The sequence below is a fragment of the Procambarus clarkii genome, chromosome 53, assembly GCF_040958095.1.
Source record: "Procambarus clarkii isolate CNS0578487 chromosome 53, FALCON_Pclarkii_2.0, whole genome shotgun sequence".
Lineage (NCBI taxonomy): Eukaryota > Metazoa > Arthropoda > Malacostraca > Decapoda > Cambaridae > Procambarus > Procambarus clarkii.
In genome coordinates, this window is record NC_091202.1 from 26,395,024 (window position 1) to 26,412,401 (window position 17,378).

At 45.1% G+C, this 17,378-nt stretch overlaps 2 protein-coding genes across 2 annotated transcripts; both read left to right on the forward strand.

The window, feature by feature from the left end:
* Window positions 1-5,435: 5,435 nt before the first annotated feature.
* LOC123767275 (SUMO-interacting motif-containing protein 1-like) lies at window positions 5,436-6,692 on the forward strand. The gene has a single exon (XM_045756846.2). The coding sequence runs from the start codon at window positions 5,436-5,438 to the stop codon at window positions 6,690-6,692; it is 1,257 nt and encodes a 418-aa protein (XP_045612802.2).
* A 3,723-nt stretch (window positions 6,693-10,415) lies between these two features.
* LOC138352470 (keratin-associated protein 5-3-like) lies at window positions 10,416-11,267 on the forward strand. The gene has a single exon (XM_069304967.1). The coding sequence runs from the start codon at window positions 10,416-10,418 to the stop codon at window positions 11,265-11,267; it is 852 nt and encodes a 283-aa protein (XP_069161068.1).
* Window positions 11,268-17,378: the final 6,111 nt, after the last annotated feature.

Genomic DNA, 17,378 nt, shown 5'->3' on the forward strand with positions numbered 1-17,378 from the left:
GGTGATGGTGAGTAGATTATCTGGTGATAGTGAGTAGATTATGTGGTGATGGTGAGTAGATTATGTGGTGATGGTGAGTAGATTATGTGGTGATGGTGAGTAGATTATGTGGTGATGGTGAGTAGAAGGGATGATGACGGAGACGAGAGGTCGTCAATGATGACACACTCACCAGGATCATGTCACCATACACACAGTGAGCCACACGCACAAAATGGCGCCGATAGTGACCATAGTGAGGGGGTCGACCAGATAGTGACCATAGTGAGGGGGTCGACCAGATAGTGACCATAGTGAGGGGGTCGACCAGATAGTGACCATAGTGAGGGGGTCGACCAGATAGTGACCATAGTGAGGGGGTCGACCAGATAGTGACCATAGTGAGGGGGTCGACCAGATAGTGACCATAGTGAGGGGGTCGACCAGATAGTGACCATAGTGAGGGGGTCGACCAGATAGTGACCATAGTGAGGGGGTCGACCAGATAGTGACCATAGTGAGGGGGTCGACCAGATAGTGACCATAGTGAGGGGGTCGACCAGAGAGTGACCATAGTGAGGGGGTCGACCAGATACTGACCATAGTGAGGGGGTCGACCAGATAGTGACTATAGTGAGGGGGTCGACCAGGTATTCATGAAAATGCACAGTGTTTAAAAATTCACTGCTGCTAATTTGGCGTAGAATTACGCATTGGCTTAGCGGAACGAGCTTAAATGGACCATATCTCAGGTGAGTGTAACTAATCACAGGTAACGAGGCCATTGTACGCCAGATGATCCTTGTTAATTAGCATTGAATTCAGCTTCACTTTCATTATCTTAAAAAATGTAGACGATACCTTGGACTGGTACATTTTTTTTTGGTTTAGTTATATTATTGTGATGACAGTACTGCAAGGTACTGTTATCTTAAATGACAATGATTGCTATCTTGCAAGACGGGAACATGAGAGAGAGAGCATCTTGATATCTGTCACATGAGAGAGAGAGAGCATCTTGATATCTGTCACATGAGAGAGAGAGAGAGAGCATCTTGATATCTACAACATGAGAGAGAGCATCTTGATATCTGTCACATAGACAGTTGTATCAGTGAAGTGTATATATCTGAGGTGAGGTTACGCAATACCTTAAGCAAAGACAATATGCAAATGAGAGGACGAATACCTTTATTGATGACTCAAGTCATCAATAAAGGTATTGATGACATCTCACACACAATATAGATATTGTGTGTGAGATGTTATATTGAGATGTTATCTTGAGATGATTTCGGGGCTTTAGTGTCCCCGCAGCCCGGTCCTCGACCAGGCCTCCACCCCCAGGAAGCAGCTCGTGACAGCTGACTAACACCCAGGTACCTATTTTACTGCTAGGTAACAGGGGCATAGGGTGACAAAAACTTTGCCTATTGTTTCTCGCCGGCGCCCGGGATCGAACCCAGGACCACAGGATCACAAGTCGAGTGTGCTGTCCGCTCGGCCGACCAGCTCCCTCCCTGTGTGTGTATAAGTTCGAACTTAGTGTTCAAGGCAGGCGACCAATCAATACCGAATCAACACTATAAATTAACCTGTCAATCTCATTGCCTCTTGTCCATCTTCCAGTGTCTCTTGTTTGTGGGAGAGCGAGAGTGTGTGTGTGTGTGTGTGTGTGTGTGTGTGTGTGTGTGTGTGTGTGTGTGTGTGTGTGTGTGTGTGTGTGTGTGTGTGTGTGTGTGTGTTTTGTGTGTGTTGTGTGTGTTGTGTGTGTGTGTGTGTGTGTGTGTGTGTGTGTGTGTGTGTGTGTGTGTGTGTGTGTGGTGTGTGTGGTGTGTGTGGTGTATGTGTGTGTGTGTGTGTGTGTGTGTGTGTGTGTGTGTGTGTGTGTGTGTGTGTGTGTGTGTGTGTGTGTGTGTGTGTGTGTGTACTCACCTATTTGTGCTTGCGGGGGTTGAGCTCTGGCTCTTTGGACCCGCCTCTAAACTGTCAATCAACAGGTGTACAGGTTCCTGAGCCTATTGGGCTCTATCATATCTACACTTGAAACTGTGTATGGAGTCAGCCTCCACCACATCACTTCCTAATGCATTCCATTTGTCAACTACTCTGACACTAAAAAAATTCTTTCTAATATCTCTGTGGCTCATTTGGGCACTCAGTTTCCACCTGTGTTCCCTAGTGCGTGTGCCCCTTGTATTAAATAGCCCGTCTTTATCTACCCTGTCAATTCCTCTGAGAATCTTGTACGTGGTGATCATATTCCCCCTAAGTCTTCTGTCTTCTAGCGACGTGAGGTTTAATTCCCGTAGTCTTTCCTCGTAGACACTCACACACACACATGGGATATGAAGAGCTTCTGAAGGAACTGAACCTTACGACACTAGAGAAAAGAAGGGAGAGACGAGATATGATAGGGACATATAAAATACTCAGGGGAATTGACAAAGAGGAAATAGACGAAATGTTCACACGTAATAGTAACAGAACGAGGGGACATGGGTGGAAACTGGAAATTCAGATGAGTCACAGAGATGTTAGGAAGTTTTCTTTTAGCGTGAGAGTAGTGGAAAAATAGAATGCACTTAAGGAACAGGTTGTGGAAGCAAACTCTATTCATAATGTTAAAATTAGGGACAGGAGTCATTGCTGTAAACAACCGATGGCTAGAAAGGCAGGATCCAAGAGTCAATGCTCGATCCTGCAAGCATAAATAGGTGAGTACACACACAATAGCACATCAAAACAAGCACATAAGCATAAACATATATGAAATAAAACGCATTTATAAGTTAGCAATAAGAGCTGAAGACAGCAATAGCTGAGAGCCACAGCGGCAGCCTGGCGTGTCGGGCCGCCATGAACACTGAAGTAATACTCGCTTATAAAATATGCTCGATTAATACCACCTTGAGGAGTCCAGTAATTACCAGTTGTCGGGGAGTGATGGACCACACGAGACACGTTCAACACATACACGAAGCCTCACTACACACACCTGAACCACACCTGACACGCTGAACAAGTACACGTGGCTAGAGAACAAACAATGGTAAACTAGTGCCTCGATAAACAAGTTAGACATAACTAGGGAACAAACAACATTAAACTCTTGTAGCGGTAAACAGACTACGTGACTAACCAAAAGAGTGGCAGCGGTAAATATGATTTACACATTTGTAAATCGTATCGCTATCCATCCATCCAGCCCTCCGTCTATTGATCCATCTATCCAGTCGATAGAGGCGATAGATCGACCACTCGTCGACAGAGGGAGCAGGTCGATAGACGTGAGGCGATAGATCGACCACTCGTCGACAGAGGGAGCAGGTCGATAGACGCATGGCGATAGATCGACCGTTCGAGACCCCCCTAGAATAAGTGCTGCCCATGATGATTACCCTGGGTCAATACTTCCCAAGGAAGGCCTCGCCAGCCATTTATCCGGCCATTGATATTTTCTCCTTTTTTAAGTCTATCTCAATTTTCTTGTCTAATCAACATTCATAATTTATTATAATCTTGCATATCAATGCTTGCGGGTCTATTATTGGTTCGATCTCGTTGTCTGCGATAGATGTAAGCTGGGAAGATTTTGGATGACGCGACATTGTCTTCATAGCGAAAATGATTTAGGAAAGTAAACATGAATATGGTTATATCTGCTGGAGGTGGCGGCTCTCAGAAACCCAGCTGAGACACAGAGTATTGGATAGATGAGACAGAGTAATAGACAAAAGCGAGATGAGACACAGAGAGTAATAGACAGAAGCGAGGTGAGACACAGATGTAACGAGGCACTTTTACAGCGTCTGTACATGTAGATGGTTTAAAGTGGAGACATTATACGACCTAGAATGCAAGCACTCGACCAAGAAAATATAGACCCTTATATAACCATATTTACATGCTCACACACACACACACACACACACACACACACACACACACAAAGGACCAAAGAGCCAAAGCTCAACCCCCGCAAGCAGCACAATTAGTTGAGTACACACACACACACACACACACACATACACACACACACACACACACACACACACACACACACACACACACGCAGGACGAACCAGAACGGACTAGGCACAAGAAACATTAACGTATGAGCGGCCGGTGGAACAGAAAAGAGTGAACGCCCAGGAGATATGTGAGTGGGAACAAGGCAATTTAGGAGCCCAGCTGAGGAAAACCCGAGACAAAGTGGCAGTAACTAATGGCCGTATCAGAAGACAATGTCCAGAACTACCTCAGCGGTAGTTACGGACACTGAAGCAGCGGGAACAGGTGTCTGAAGATCGCTACAAGACGGCGAGGACACTGAAACCAAGAGGCCTCAACCGGCCGGCAAAAAGAGTACCTCTTTGTCGCAGAATAAAAAAAGAAATGATATACGCAGGATAGTCTTGAAGCCTCGAGTACTCACTCGCTGGAAATTGTCGCTCAAAATGCCAGAGGATATGTCAACGGTCCTGGGTCTTTCCTGTGACTAGTCTCTCTCTCTCTCTCTCTCTCTCTCTCTCTCTCTCTCTCTCTCTCTCTCTCTCTCTCTCTCTCTCTCTCTCTCTCTCTCTCTCTCTCTCTCTCTCTCCACGTGCTTCATCACCCAGAGCCTAAGTTCAATATCTGAGTGTACAAGGGTTGTTCCTATCTACCAAGCAATCATGCCAGCCCTCCCTATTGCCACGATGACACTCCACTCTCCCACTCCTCACAAGCCATAAAACCAGCCATGAGGCGCTTCTACACAGACAAAACAGCGCCTCATAAAACACACACTCACACCTACGCGTATCTCTCAGGCTGGGAACATGTGCTCTCTCCTCATAATATTGCCCCTTCCCACTCTCTAATTCTTCCCACTCTCCACTTTAACCTTCTCACTTCCTCTCTTTGCTATATTCCACTTCTCATGAGAGTGGGTTGAGGGGGGTGAGTGCAGGGGTATTGTGTGGATTGAGAGGGGGCGTGGAATAGGGGCGTTGAGGTAGGGGGGGGGGGGGGGGAGTGGGGATTGTGGGTATCAGGAAACCAGTCGGCCGGTTTAATCCACTAGACGGCTTGTTGGCTGTTGATAACTCATGGACCTGCTGACTGGCTTCACACTCTCTCTCTCTCTCTCTCTCTCTCTCTCTCTCTCTCTCTCTCTCTCTCTCTCTCTCTCTCTCTCTCTCTCTCTCTCACTCTCTCTCTCTACTAGATTTTCTCTATTTTCCTACTAGAGGTAGGAAAATTATTTCTTTACTATAAGTTGGCATCAAATTATACAATAAAAACTCCCTGAAAACATCACGTTAAGTCACAGTGTATTATCAGATTTATTTTCTGAGCAATGAGACCAAAAACTTTAAAAAATACAACATTTTAGTTATACAACATATAAGGTGAGTATCCTAGCGCCCAGCAGCTGGATAGATGATATCATGCACTCATTAGATGATATCATGCACTCGTTAGATGATATCATGCACTCATTAGATGATATCATGCACTCATTAGATGATATCATGCACTCATTAGGTGATATCATGCACTCATTAGATGATATCATGCACTCACTAGATATCATGCACTCATTAGATGATATCATGTACTCATTAGATGATATCATGCACTCATTAGATGATATCATGCACTCATTAGATGATATCAAGCACTCATTAGATGATATCATGCACTCATTAGATAATATCATGCACTCATTAGATAATATCATGCACTCATTAGATGATATCATGCACTCATTAGATGATATCATGCACTCATTAGATGATACCATGCACTCATTAGATGATATCATGCACTCATTAGATGATATCATGCACTCATTAGATGATATCATGCACTCATTAGATAATATCATGCACTCATTAGATATCATGCACTCATTAGATGATATCATGCACTCATTAGATGATATCATGCACTCATTAGATAATATCATGCACTCATTAGATGATATCATGCACTCGTTAGATATCATGCACTCATTAGATGATATCATGCACTCGTTAGATGATATCATGCACTCATTAGGAGATATCATGCACTCATTAGATAATATCATGCACTCATTAGATGATATCATGCACTCGTTAGATGATATCATGCACTCATTAGATGATATCATGCACTCATTAGATGATATCATGCACTCATTAGATGCTATCATGCACTCATTAGATGATATCATGCACTCATTAGATGATATCATGCACTCATTAGATGATATCAAGCATTCATTAGATGATATCATTCACTCATTAGATGATATCATGCACTCATTAGATATCATGCACTCACTACATGATATCATGCACTCATTAGATGATATCATGCACTCATTAGATGATATCATGCACTCATTAGATGATATCATGCACTCATTAGATGATATCATGCACTCATTAGATGATATCATGCACTCATTAGATGATATCATGCACTCATTAGATGATATCATGCACTCATTAGATGATATCATGCACTCATTAGATGATATCATGCACTCATTAGATATCATGCACTCATCAACTGGCCAACGAGGCTTGCATGAATATAGAACTATGACTGACTTTGGACCATCTAATGCAATTATTCAAAACACACACATTACAGTGATTAGTTTACATTTACAAGAATTAACAAGTTCCCAAACACCTGAAAAGCTGCAGTCTTCAAAGTTATCACAACAGTTGTAATGACAGGTATTTGTATGGTCAGCAGAGTAATTGGACCAGACAATGTGACGTAGTTGTTGTGGTAATTCGTCTTGGCTATTGGCCAATCTGGCAGGGTAGTTAAGGTGAGTGTTTCGAGTGTCCAACCCACGCTTGAAACAATCGAGGGACCCCACCTCCACAATGTTACGCGGCAATTGGTTCCACAAATCAACAACCCTGTTACTGAACCAGTATTTACCCAAGTCTTTCCTACCCGACGGTCTCGACTATCTCGAGACCGGCTCATTGATGTCCAACACACATTTGTACAACCACAAAGTTGTAGCTTTTATTCAAATTGGTTTAGCTGTTACGCTTAATCAAGTTCAAGTTCGTTTATTGAGACAAGAGAGAAATGCATCTCAAAGGGATAGAGTAGCTTAGGCTATTTCTACCCCTTAAAGCTAAATACATCTCAAAGGGATAGAGTAGCTTAAGCTATTTCTACCCCTTAAAGCTAAATACATCTCAAAGGGATAGAGTAGCTTAAGCTATTTCTACCCCTTAAAGCTAAATACATCTCAAAGGGATAGAGTAGCTTAAGCTATTTCTACCCCTTAAAGCTAAATACATCTCAAAGGGATAGAGTAGCTTAAGCTATTTCTACCTCTCCCTTAAAGCTAATCAACCTCAGGACGTATATTAAGACCGAGACATTAGTTTACTGACTAACTGGCAAATATACTCTGGTGGTCGTAGGTTAGGATCAGAGTATACTGAGTATATACAGGTATATGCACACCTGGAATAGGCAGGCACCTCACGGTGAGTATATCCACTTTAAGCTTAACGACGAATAATAATTACCTACGTTTGTTATATTTTCTTGTCTATATATGAACATAAAACTAAGATATCTTTTGATATCTTACTTGTGAAATATAGACCACGATCTTTTTTTCTGTTTTTTTTTTATTTTTAATAGAGTAGATGGGCTAGCCGGCGGTGCCCGGGTCTCTATCTCTCTCTCTCCATTCCCTCTGTCTGTCTCTCTCTCTACACCCTGTTCCCTTCTCTTCTCTTCCTTCCGTTCTCCCTGCCTCTCTCGGGACGGGAGCCGGTCGGCCGAGCGGACAGCACACTGTACTTGTGATCCTGTGGTCCCGGGTTCGGTCCCGGGCGCCGGCGAGAAACAATGGGCAAAGTTTCTTGCACCCTATGCCTCTGTTACCTAGCAGCAAAATAGGTACCTGGGTGTTAGTCAACTGTCACGGGCTGCTTCCTGGGGGTGGAGGCCTGGTCGAGGACCGGGCCGCGGGGACACTAAAGCCCCGAAATCATCTCAAGATAACCTCAAGATAGCATTATCACATAGACTTGGAGCTTCCATATACTCTTCCAGGGCTAAGGGAAAGCTAGAGAAGCTTTCCATAGTCGTCCAGAACTAAGGGGTAAGGGAGGCTCCATACACTCATGGAACTCCTACTGGACCTGACCGGCAAGTCTCTGATGTGTGTGTGTTTTTGTGCGTGCGTATGTGTGTGTTAAAGCATATTTGTCTAAGTGTATACTCCCCAAGTTGCACTCACTATGACGAGCTGACTAGCTCGAACAACAGTTCCTTAACCTCGTCTTGTACATCGTGAAGGCAGGTAATGCAGCCACTTTCGCTGGTGGTGTTGGCGTGAGTGCACGCGAGTGCGTGAGTTTGGCATGACCTTTGTATCACTGTGTCATTATCGGACTCACAAGAGGCTCAGGCAGCGCCTCGACTGCGGACCATATCTCCACACACTTACCACCTTCCACCCCGTGTGGCTCGATATATATATATATATATATATATATATATATATATATATATATATATATATATATATATATATATATATATATATATATATATATATACACCTCTGCTTCCCTTACCGAAGTCTCGAATCTCGTGCAAGTTCGCTACGCCACATATGAGCAGTTATACATGGAAGAAAAATACTGAGATTGCATGACTCTCAGACTTCGCGGTTAGTATATAATGATGGAATTGACCGACCACAAGTGCTTGTCCCCCTCTGACAGTGTTCGCCCTTTGCTTGGCTGGCTTTGTTAGAACTGACATTAGCAGTCACTGTGTTGATCTGTTACTGTGTGCTTGGTAAGATGAGCTGGGGGTCCTGGGGTATATGAGGTCGATCTTTTGTAACGTTAATGAACTCCAGTCAGGAGGGGACAGGTTTTATGTGTTCTGTGGGAACTGGTGCATTCTAAGTGTGTGTGTGTGTGTGTGTGTGTGTGTGTGCGCTCACCTATTTGTGCTCGCGGGGGGTTAAGCATTGGCTCTTTGGTCCCGCCTCTCAACCGTCAATCAACTGGTGTACAGGTTCCTGAGCCTACTGGGCTCTATCATATCTACACTTGAAACTGTGTATGGAGTCAGCCTCCACCACATCACTGCCTAATGCATTCCATTTGTCAACCACTCTGACACTGAAAAAGTTCTTTCTAATATCTCTGTGGCTCATTTGGGCACTGATGTGTGTGTGTGTGTGTGTGTGTGTGTGTGTGTGTGTGTGTGTGTGTGTGTGTGTGTGTGTGTGTGTGTGTGTGTGTGTGTGTGTGTGTATGTGTGTGTGTATGTGTGTGTGTGTGTGTGTGTGTGTGTGTGTGTATGTATGTGCGTGTGTATGTATGTGTGTGTACTCACCTACAAGGAAAACACATCGCCCTCATCAAACACTCTGCTACTACTACTACCCACATCCCCCCCTCCCCCCCTCCCCGTCGTTAGCACACGGACCTCATAAGTCGATCCCGCAACACCCGACCGGATGGTGTAAGGCGCCCGTCCAAGCGCGCACCGAAGTGCTTAAAAATTGGGCTCAGTGTCGCATTTTCCACTACTAATGACTGTCCATTTGGCGCGGTACGTCGACGGCTGTAAGGGCGACAGTTGTGCATAGGTCTTATTGTACTCGTTTGTGTCATCAGGCCACGTGCAAGCCTATTAGCCCTCGAATGGGCTAGTAGTCCTATTGTATTTTGTATCGTCTATTAATTCCGGGGAATATGTATTATATTTTTTATGAGCTGTATGAGAGAGTAGGAGGTAGGGAAGTTTATGAGGTGACATATGTTTATAGTTCGTAATGATGAACACAAAGTGAGCAGGAGTATCTCCGTGGAACAGTTAGGGAACACAATGACTTACATGGAACACTCAGGGAACACAATGACCTCCACTGAGCAGTCAGGGTACACAATGACCTCCACTGAGCAGTCAAGGAACACAATGACAGCTCTGGAGCACTGATTCAACCTGCCAGAGCCTGTTATATCGACTGGATATCTCATCAGAGCTGTCATGCATGTCAACACAGCTGAATGGCCTAATTATCTGCTTTCGATCCGTGAGTAAAATAGAAGATCTATCGAAGTCATGAAACATTATGTACGCACATGTTATAGAAAGTTTAGTCTCATAACTTTACGTGTCGAAAACTTATTCTTGGCGTGTTTTGTATAAGTTTGAAGGTTGTTTAACTTAATTAATAATAGATTAAGTGTTGTTTGTTAAATAATACTTGTGAAATATCAATCGTGATTTCATGGGATGAATAAGAGAATATATTCAGCCTGATTTAGGAACTACAGACATGGGTGTTGATGGTGTTAGTTCATCTATGTCTCTGTCAGGGTAACTGACGCCTCGTTTCCTGGATACGTCGACCAAACACGTGCGATACGTGTCCTGGTCCGCCAAACATGTGCGATACGTGTCGTGGTCCGCCAAACACGTGCGATACGTGTCGTGGTCCGCCAAACACGTGCGATACGTGTCCTGGTCCGCCAAACATGTGCGATACGTGTCGTGGTCCGCCAAACACGTGCGATACGTGTCGTGGTCCGCCAAACACGTGCGATACGTGTCGTGGTCCACCAAACACGTGCGATACGTGTCGTGGTCCGCCAAACACGTGCGATACGTGTCGTGGTCCGCCAAACACGTGCGATACGTGTCGTGGTCCGTCAAACACGTGCGATACGTGTCGTGGTCCGCCAAACACGTGCGATACGTGTCGTGGTCCGCCAAACACGTGCGATACGTGTCGTGGTCCGCCAAACACGTGCGATACGTGTCGTGGTCCGCCAAACACGTGCGATACGTGTCGTGGTCCGCCAAACACGTGCGATACGTGTCGTGGTCCGCCAAACACGTGCGATACGTGTCGTGGTCAGCCAAACACGTGCGATACGTGTCGTGGTCCGCCAAACACGTGCGATACGTGTCGTGGTCCGCCAAACACGTGCGATACGTGTCGTGGTCCGCCAAACACGTGCGATACGTGTCGTGGTCCGCCAAACACGTGCGATACGTGTCGTGGTCCGCCAAACATGTGCGATACGTGTCGTGGTCCACCAAACATGTGTGATACGTGTCGTGGTCCACCAAACACGTGCGATACGTGTCCTGGTCCACCAAACATGTGTGATACGTGTCCTGGTCCACCAAACATGTGTGATACGTGTCGTGGTCCGCCAAACACGTGCGATACGTGTCGTGGTCCGCCAAACACGTGCGATACGTGTCGAGGTGTTATGTTACTCTCACGTTGACATTTTAGCGTAAATAACACCCCGTTAATTCTTCACGTTTATACTGTCTAAATCGTGAGAATGTTTCGTGCACGACTGACACATTTTAGGCTGTAGCTTCAGACTGTAGCTTCAGGCTGCTGGAGCAGGTCGTAATGGCTTCGTTAATATCCGGACTTCTCCTCCAAGCCCAGCTGTCAATCCCTGGCCTGTCAACCATAAGAGTTTAAGAATAAACGGAAAACTTCAGGAGGCTTTTTGGCCCCTACGAGGCCGTTCCTATTTATATCCACCCTCAACACATTCATATGTGTAACCTACGCCTGAAACAATCCAGCAATCCCATATGTTACCCAGTTTCCAAACCAGTATTTACCCAGGTTTTTCTTAAAGCTAAAGGTATACAATTTGTATTATTGTTTAGTATTCTATTTTGAGTTGATATATATAAAATAGTATTTTTATCCGGTCAAACACCTTCCTTAAAGACGGAAGCATGATTGAGCAGAGAAATAACATGTTACCCAGTTTCCAAACCAGTATTTACCCAGGTTTTTCTTAAAGCTAAAGGTATACAATTTGTATTATTGTTTCGTATTCTATTTTGAGTTGATATATATAAAATAGTATTTTTTATCCGGTCAAACACCTTCCTCAAAGAAGGAAGCATGATTGAGCAGAGAAATAACAGTACCACGCATAGGTAAATGTAACTAATGACTCAACTACGCCATTATTACCCAATCAGCACACACCTGCACTAACTACCTTCCCTCTTAACTGTTCCAATCATCGACATTTACTCTCAACACACGTCCATAAAATCGCATTAACCGAACTAAAATCGATTAACATATTTTCCCCCGGCTGGGTACTCGTGGCGCTTATTGAGTTTCAGCATTTTCCTGCTTTCAGGATTATGTGTCGTTGACCAAAATTCAAAGCTGTGCAAGCCAGCTATTGCAGCATGCAGCTGGTATGGTGAATATACCCTCTCAGAGTACCGTGCTACCCTGTAAACCAGTTACTACAGTGATAGTGAGAGATCATTTTAAAGAAAAGTCACATTAGTGTTGACCAGACCACACACAAGAAGGTGAAGGGACGACGACGGTTCGGTCCGTCCTGGACCATTCTCAAGTCGATTGTCCAGGACGGACCGAAACGGACCAGAAGAATGGTCCAGGACGGACCGAAACGGACCAGGAGAATGGTCCAGGACGGACCGAAACGGACCAGAATGGTCCAGGACGGACCGAAACGGACCAGGAGAATGGTCCAGGACGGACCGAAACGTCGTCGTCCCTTCACCTTCTAGTGTGTGGTCTGGTCATCATACTTTAGCCACGTTATTGTGACTCATCGCCTGCAAGTCACATTATTATTATTTGGTCTTAAAAGGTTGTTAATTCCTGGGATTATTATCTTTAGGAATGAAACTTGTCACACACTTTTGGGGGCATAGACAGGTTGTGGGAGTGGACTGTGGGTACTGTGAAACAATAGACTGTGGGTACTGTGTAACAATAGACTGTGGGTACTATGAAACAATAGACTGTGGGTACTGTGTAACAATAGACTGTGGGTACTATGAAACAATAGACTGTGGGTACTGTGTAACAATAGACTGTGGGTACTATGAAACAATAGACTGTGGGTACTGTGTAACAATAGACTGTGGGTACTATGAAACAATAGACTGTGGGTACTATGAAACAATAGACTGTGGGTACTGTGTAACAATAGACTGTGGGTACTGTGTAACAATAGACTGTGGGTACTATGAAACAATAGACTGTGGGTACTGTGTAACAATAGACTGTGGGTACTATGAAACAATAGACTGTGGGTACTGTGTAACAATAGACTGTGGGTACTATGAAACAATAGACTGTGGGTACTGTGTAACAATAGACTGTGGGTACTGTGAAACAATAGACTGTGGGTACTGTGTAACAATAGACTGTGGGTACTGTGAAACAATAGACTGTGAGTACTGTGTAACAATAGACTGTGGGTACTGTGAAAACAATAGACTGTGGGTACTGTGAAAACAATAGACTGTGGGTACTGTGTAACAATAGACTGTGGGTACTATGATACAATAGACTGTGAGCGTGCCCAATACCCACCTGACGTACCACGAACCAATCTCAACATAAAACTCAAAGAAAAAACAGTTCTTGAAACCCAATAACATTACGAAATTGAAACAATTTCAATGTAATGGCGCTGAACCTGTCACTAATATTATGGTATTAAGAAACCACAGACACTTAAAGAGTGGTGGGAAGACGGGACACCACGAGCGTAGCTCTCATCCTGTAACTACACTTAGGTAATTACCCTTAGGTGTAATTACACGATACCCAATTATATACCTGTGTGTATAATTTCTATACCTGTGTAGTATATAGTCAGTTGAGCTTGTTGAAGTCCTGTTAACAGGTTGTGGGTGTCGTCCGTCCGTTCGTCCGTCCGTTGGTCCGTTCGTTCGTCCGTCCGTTCGTCCGTTCGTCCGTCCGTCCGTCCGTCCGTCCGTACGTCCGCCTCCCTCCCTGCCTGTGTCCCACCCCCTCCTCATGATACACACGCATGCAAAGCCTCAATATGTGTCCTATACACTACACATGACCCTGGAATTTCAGGCTACCGACACCACTGTAATTTGCGCCTTGTTCTCTCCCAGTGTTCGCTATCAAGCGCTTTCATCGATATCAGATAAGACAGGCGGCGCCCCGGCTCCAGTGGGGGGGAGAGGGGGAGGGGGTTGGTTAGGTCATATTTGTTGATGCAGTGTCTTGTATGATACCTTAGTGGTGTTTGTTTTGTGTGTGTGGGGGGTGTGGGGGTTGGTGTGTGGTGTGTGTGTGGTATGTGTGTGGTGTGTGTGTGTGTGTATGTGTGTGTGTGTGTGTGTGTGTGTGTGTGTGTGTGTGTGTGTGTGTGTGTGTGTGTGTGTGTGTGTGTGTATCCAGAGATGGAGGCTAGAAGCTTGTGGCTAGCCACACTCAAACTAGCAATTTGACAATAGGAACAAGAAAAGCAAAGCCATCTGATAGACTATACAATAAGGTGTTTCTGCGCCAACTTTTGCGACTAAATCTGCACACTAGCAACGTTCTGCTTGAATACATGTTTGAAATTGAAATTGAATTTGAGATGGGTTTAAATGGGGGTGAAGCAACGTAGGGTCACAATATGCATAGGTAGAGAGAGTGTTAGTAGGAAGGGGAGAAGGAGGGAACTGGGAGGGAGGTGGGAAGGAGGGAGAGGGAGAGAGAGAGAGAGAGAGAGAGAGAGGGAGAGAGAGAGAGAGAGAGAGAGAGAGAGAGAGAGAGAGAGAGAGAGAGAGAGAGAGAGAGAGAGAGAGAGAGAGAGAGAGAGAGAGAGAGAGACAGACAGAGACACAGAGAGAGAGAGAGAGAGAGAGAGAGAGAGAGAGAGAGAGAGAGAGAGAGAGAGAGAGAGAGAGAGAGAGAGAGAGAGAGAGAGAGAGAGAGACAGACAGACAGAGACACAGAGAGAGAGAGAGAGAGAGAGAGAGAGAGAGAGAGAGAGAGAGAGAGAGAGAGAGAGGGAGAGGGAGAGAGAGAGAGAGGGAGAGAGAGAGAGAGAGAGAGAGAGAGAGAGAGAGAGAGAGAGAGAGAGGGAGAGAGAGAGAGAGAGAGAGAGAGAGGGAGAGAGAGAGAGAGAGAGAGAGAGAGAGAGAGAGAGAGAGAGGGAGAGAGAGAGAGAGAGAGAGAGAGAGAGAGAGAGAGAGAGAGAGAGAGAGAGAGAGAGAGAGAGAGAGAGAGAGAGAGAGAGAGAGAGAGGGAGAGAGAGAGAGAGAGAGGGAGCGGCAGGTCACACATACATGACTCTTGTGTTATATATAAAAAAAGAAACAGAAACAAATATTTTAGCACCGAAGTGACGTTATTATTGCCAGAGAAATTTATATCAACTTTTAAGTGGACACACAAGTTGCAAGTGTTGTTAGTTTGTCTGTTATCCCCCGCTGCGCAGGAACAGTCTTGGAGTCTGTTAGCTTGTGTGTTAGTGTTGTGAAGCAGCCTCATATCCTTTGGTTATCCTGGTTATCCTGAGCCTCATATCCAGCCTCATACCCCTTGGTTATCCTGAGCCTCATACCCTGCCTCATACCCCTTGGTTATCCTGAGTCTCATACCCCATGGTTATCTTGGGTTATCCTGAGCCTCATATCCTGCCTCATACCCCTTGGTTATCCTGGTTATCCTGAGCTTCATACCCTGCCTCATACCCCAGCCTCATACCCCTAGGTTATTCTGAGCGTCATACCCAGCCTCATACCCTGGGGAAGCGACATGGGTGTATTCATGAGGCCAGACTCTGTCTCATTGAAGAATCAGCCGCCCTCATGCAAATCTGACATCTTTACTGCTGCTTACAGCCGCCGCCGCCGCGGGTTTTTACGGAACATAAACACACAAGGACACATTCATCCAATTGTAATCAAGGGCTTTACTGGCGGCCGGCCAGACACTATGAGAGGGCCGCTATACACTACAATGATGGCCCTTCGACGCTGGCCCTCGACGTTGGGCCTTGATGTTGGTCCTTGATGTTGGGCCTTCGACGTTGGGCCTTGACGTTGGTCCTTAACGCTGGCCCTTGACGCTACCCCTCAACCCTCCCTGATGCTCAACGCTGCCCTGGGGCACGGGGCACTACAGGGGACACTAACCTGCGGCACTGTGGAATTCAAGGAGAGAGAGCTATCAGCACTCGGCTTTGAATGCGGTTGCAACAGGAGGGAGAAAGAGAAGTTGTATCTGACAGCTAGTAATTTGAGGGAGGGCTTGTTGGCTATCTTCCATAGGCTGCTATCCCTATTAGCTTGTGGCTGCCGTTCTCTAGGCCCGTGGCTGCCATTTTCTAGGCCCGTGGCAGGCACTGACAGGTGCCTGCCTCGCTCAACTGCTGGGGGAAGATGACGCTGGCATATATAGTGACCAATCTTGCCTTCATGATGTAGTGTAGTGACTCTTCCTGTGGTGGCTCTCTCTCTGCTGGTGACTCTTCTTATGGGGGCTCTCTCTCTGCTGGTGACTCTTCTTGTGGTGGTTCTCTCTCTGCTGGTGACAGTGTATGATAACTCTATCTGCAGTTTTCACAGTATACATGATACAGTATGCAGTATACTGCAGGCAGTGGACAGTCTAAAGTGTATAGTGCACAATATACAGAGTACAGTATACAGTACAGTGAAATGTACAGTATACAACATAAAATATACAGTATACAAGTACAGTAATCATTGTGCAGCATACAGCCTCTAATGCACAGTATGTAATATATGTTCTAGGGCATATTACAGTGTATAGTAAAAAGTATAATATACAGTATACAATACCCCTCCCCCCTCCCCCCACCCACCCAATAAGGTTGCCCCCACACACACCAAGACACAGCCCGCCACTAACCCGGATAAAACACACATTTTCAACAGAAAAACACACACACAGCCCCATACACACAGCCCACACACGATAGGTAAAAAAAAACACATACACTTAATTACTTAAAACACATTTCAAGTTTTGTGAATGTGACTAACGCATGTGTGGGATATGTTATAAAGAGGGTTGTGTTTAATGGCATATATGCACGCAAGGTCTCTCACTATATTTACTCACTCAGTTACTCAGAATGAGTTAGCTCACTTATGTATTATTCATGGTATTCATCCTCCATTTCAATGTATGAATGTAAATATGCCTTTCTTGTTATTATTTTTCACGCAAATTATGGCTCTTTAACTTTGTTTATATATGACGTCATGGTAATAGTGGCTGTGACGTCATTTCAGACCAGAATGAGTTGTGACGTCATAAGGAAGAGGGTTTTTTTATGATACGTCGACGTGTTCTCTACATGTGTGGCCTGACATGTGTTCTGAGGGAACATGTGTGAGTTGACCTGTGTTTTGAAGAACATGTGTGAGTTGACCTGTGTTCTGAGGGAACATGTGTGAGTTGACCTGTGTTTTGAAGAACATGTGTGAGTTGATCTGTGTTCTGAGGGAACATGTGTGAGTTGACCTGTGTTCTGAGGGAACATGTGTGAGTTGACCTGTGTTCTGAGGGAACATGTGTGGTCTGACATGTG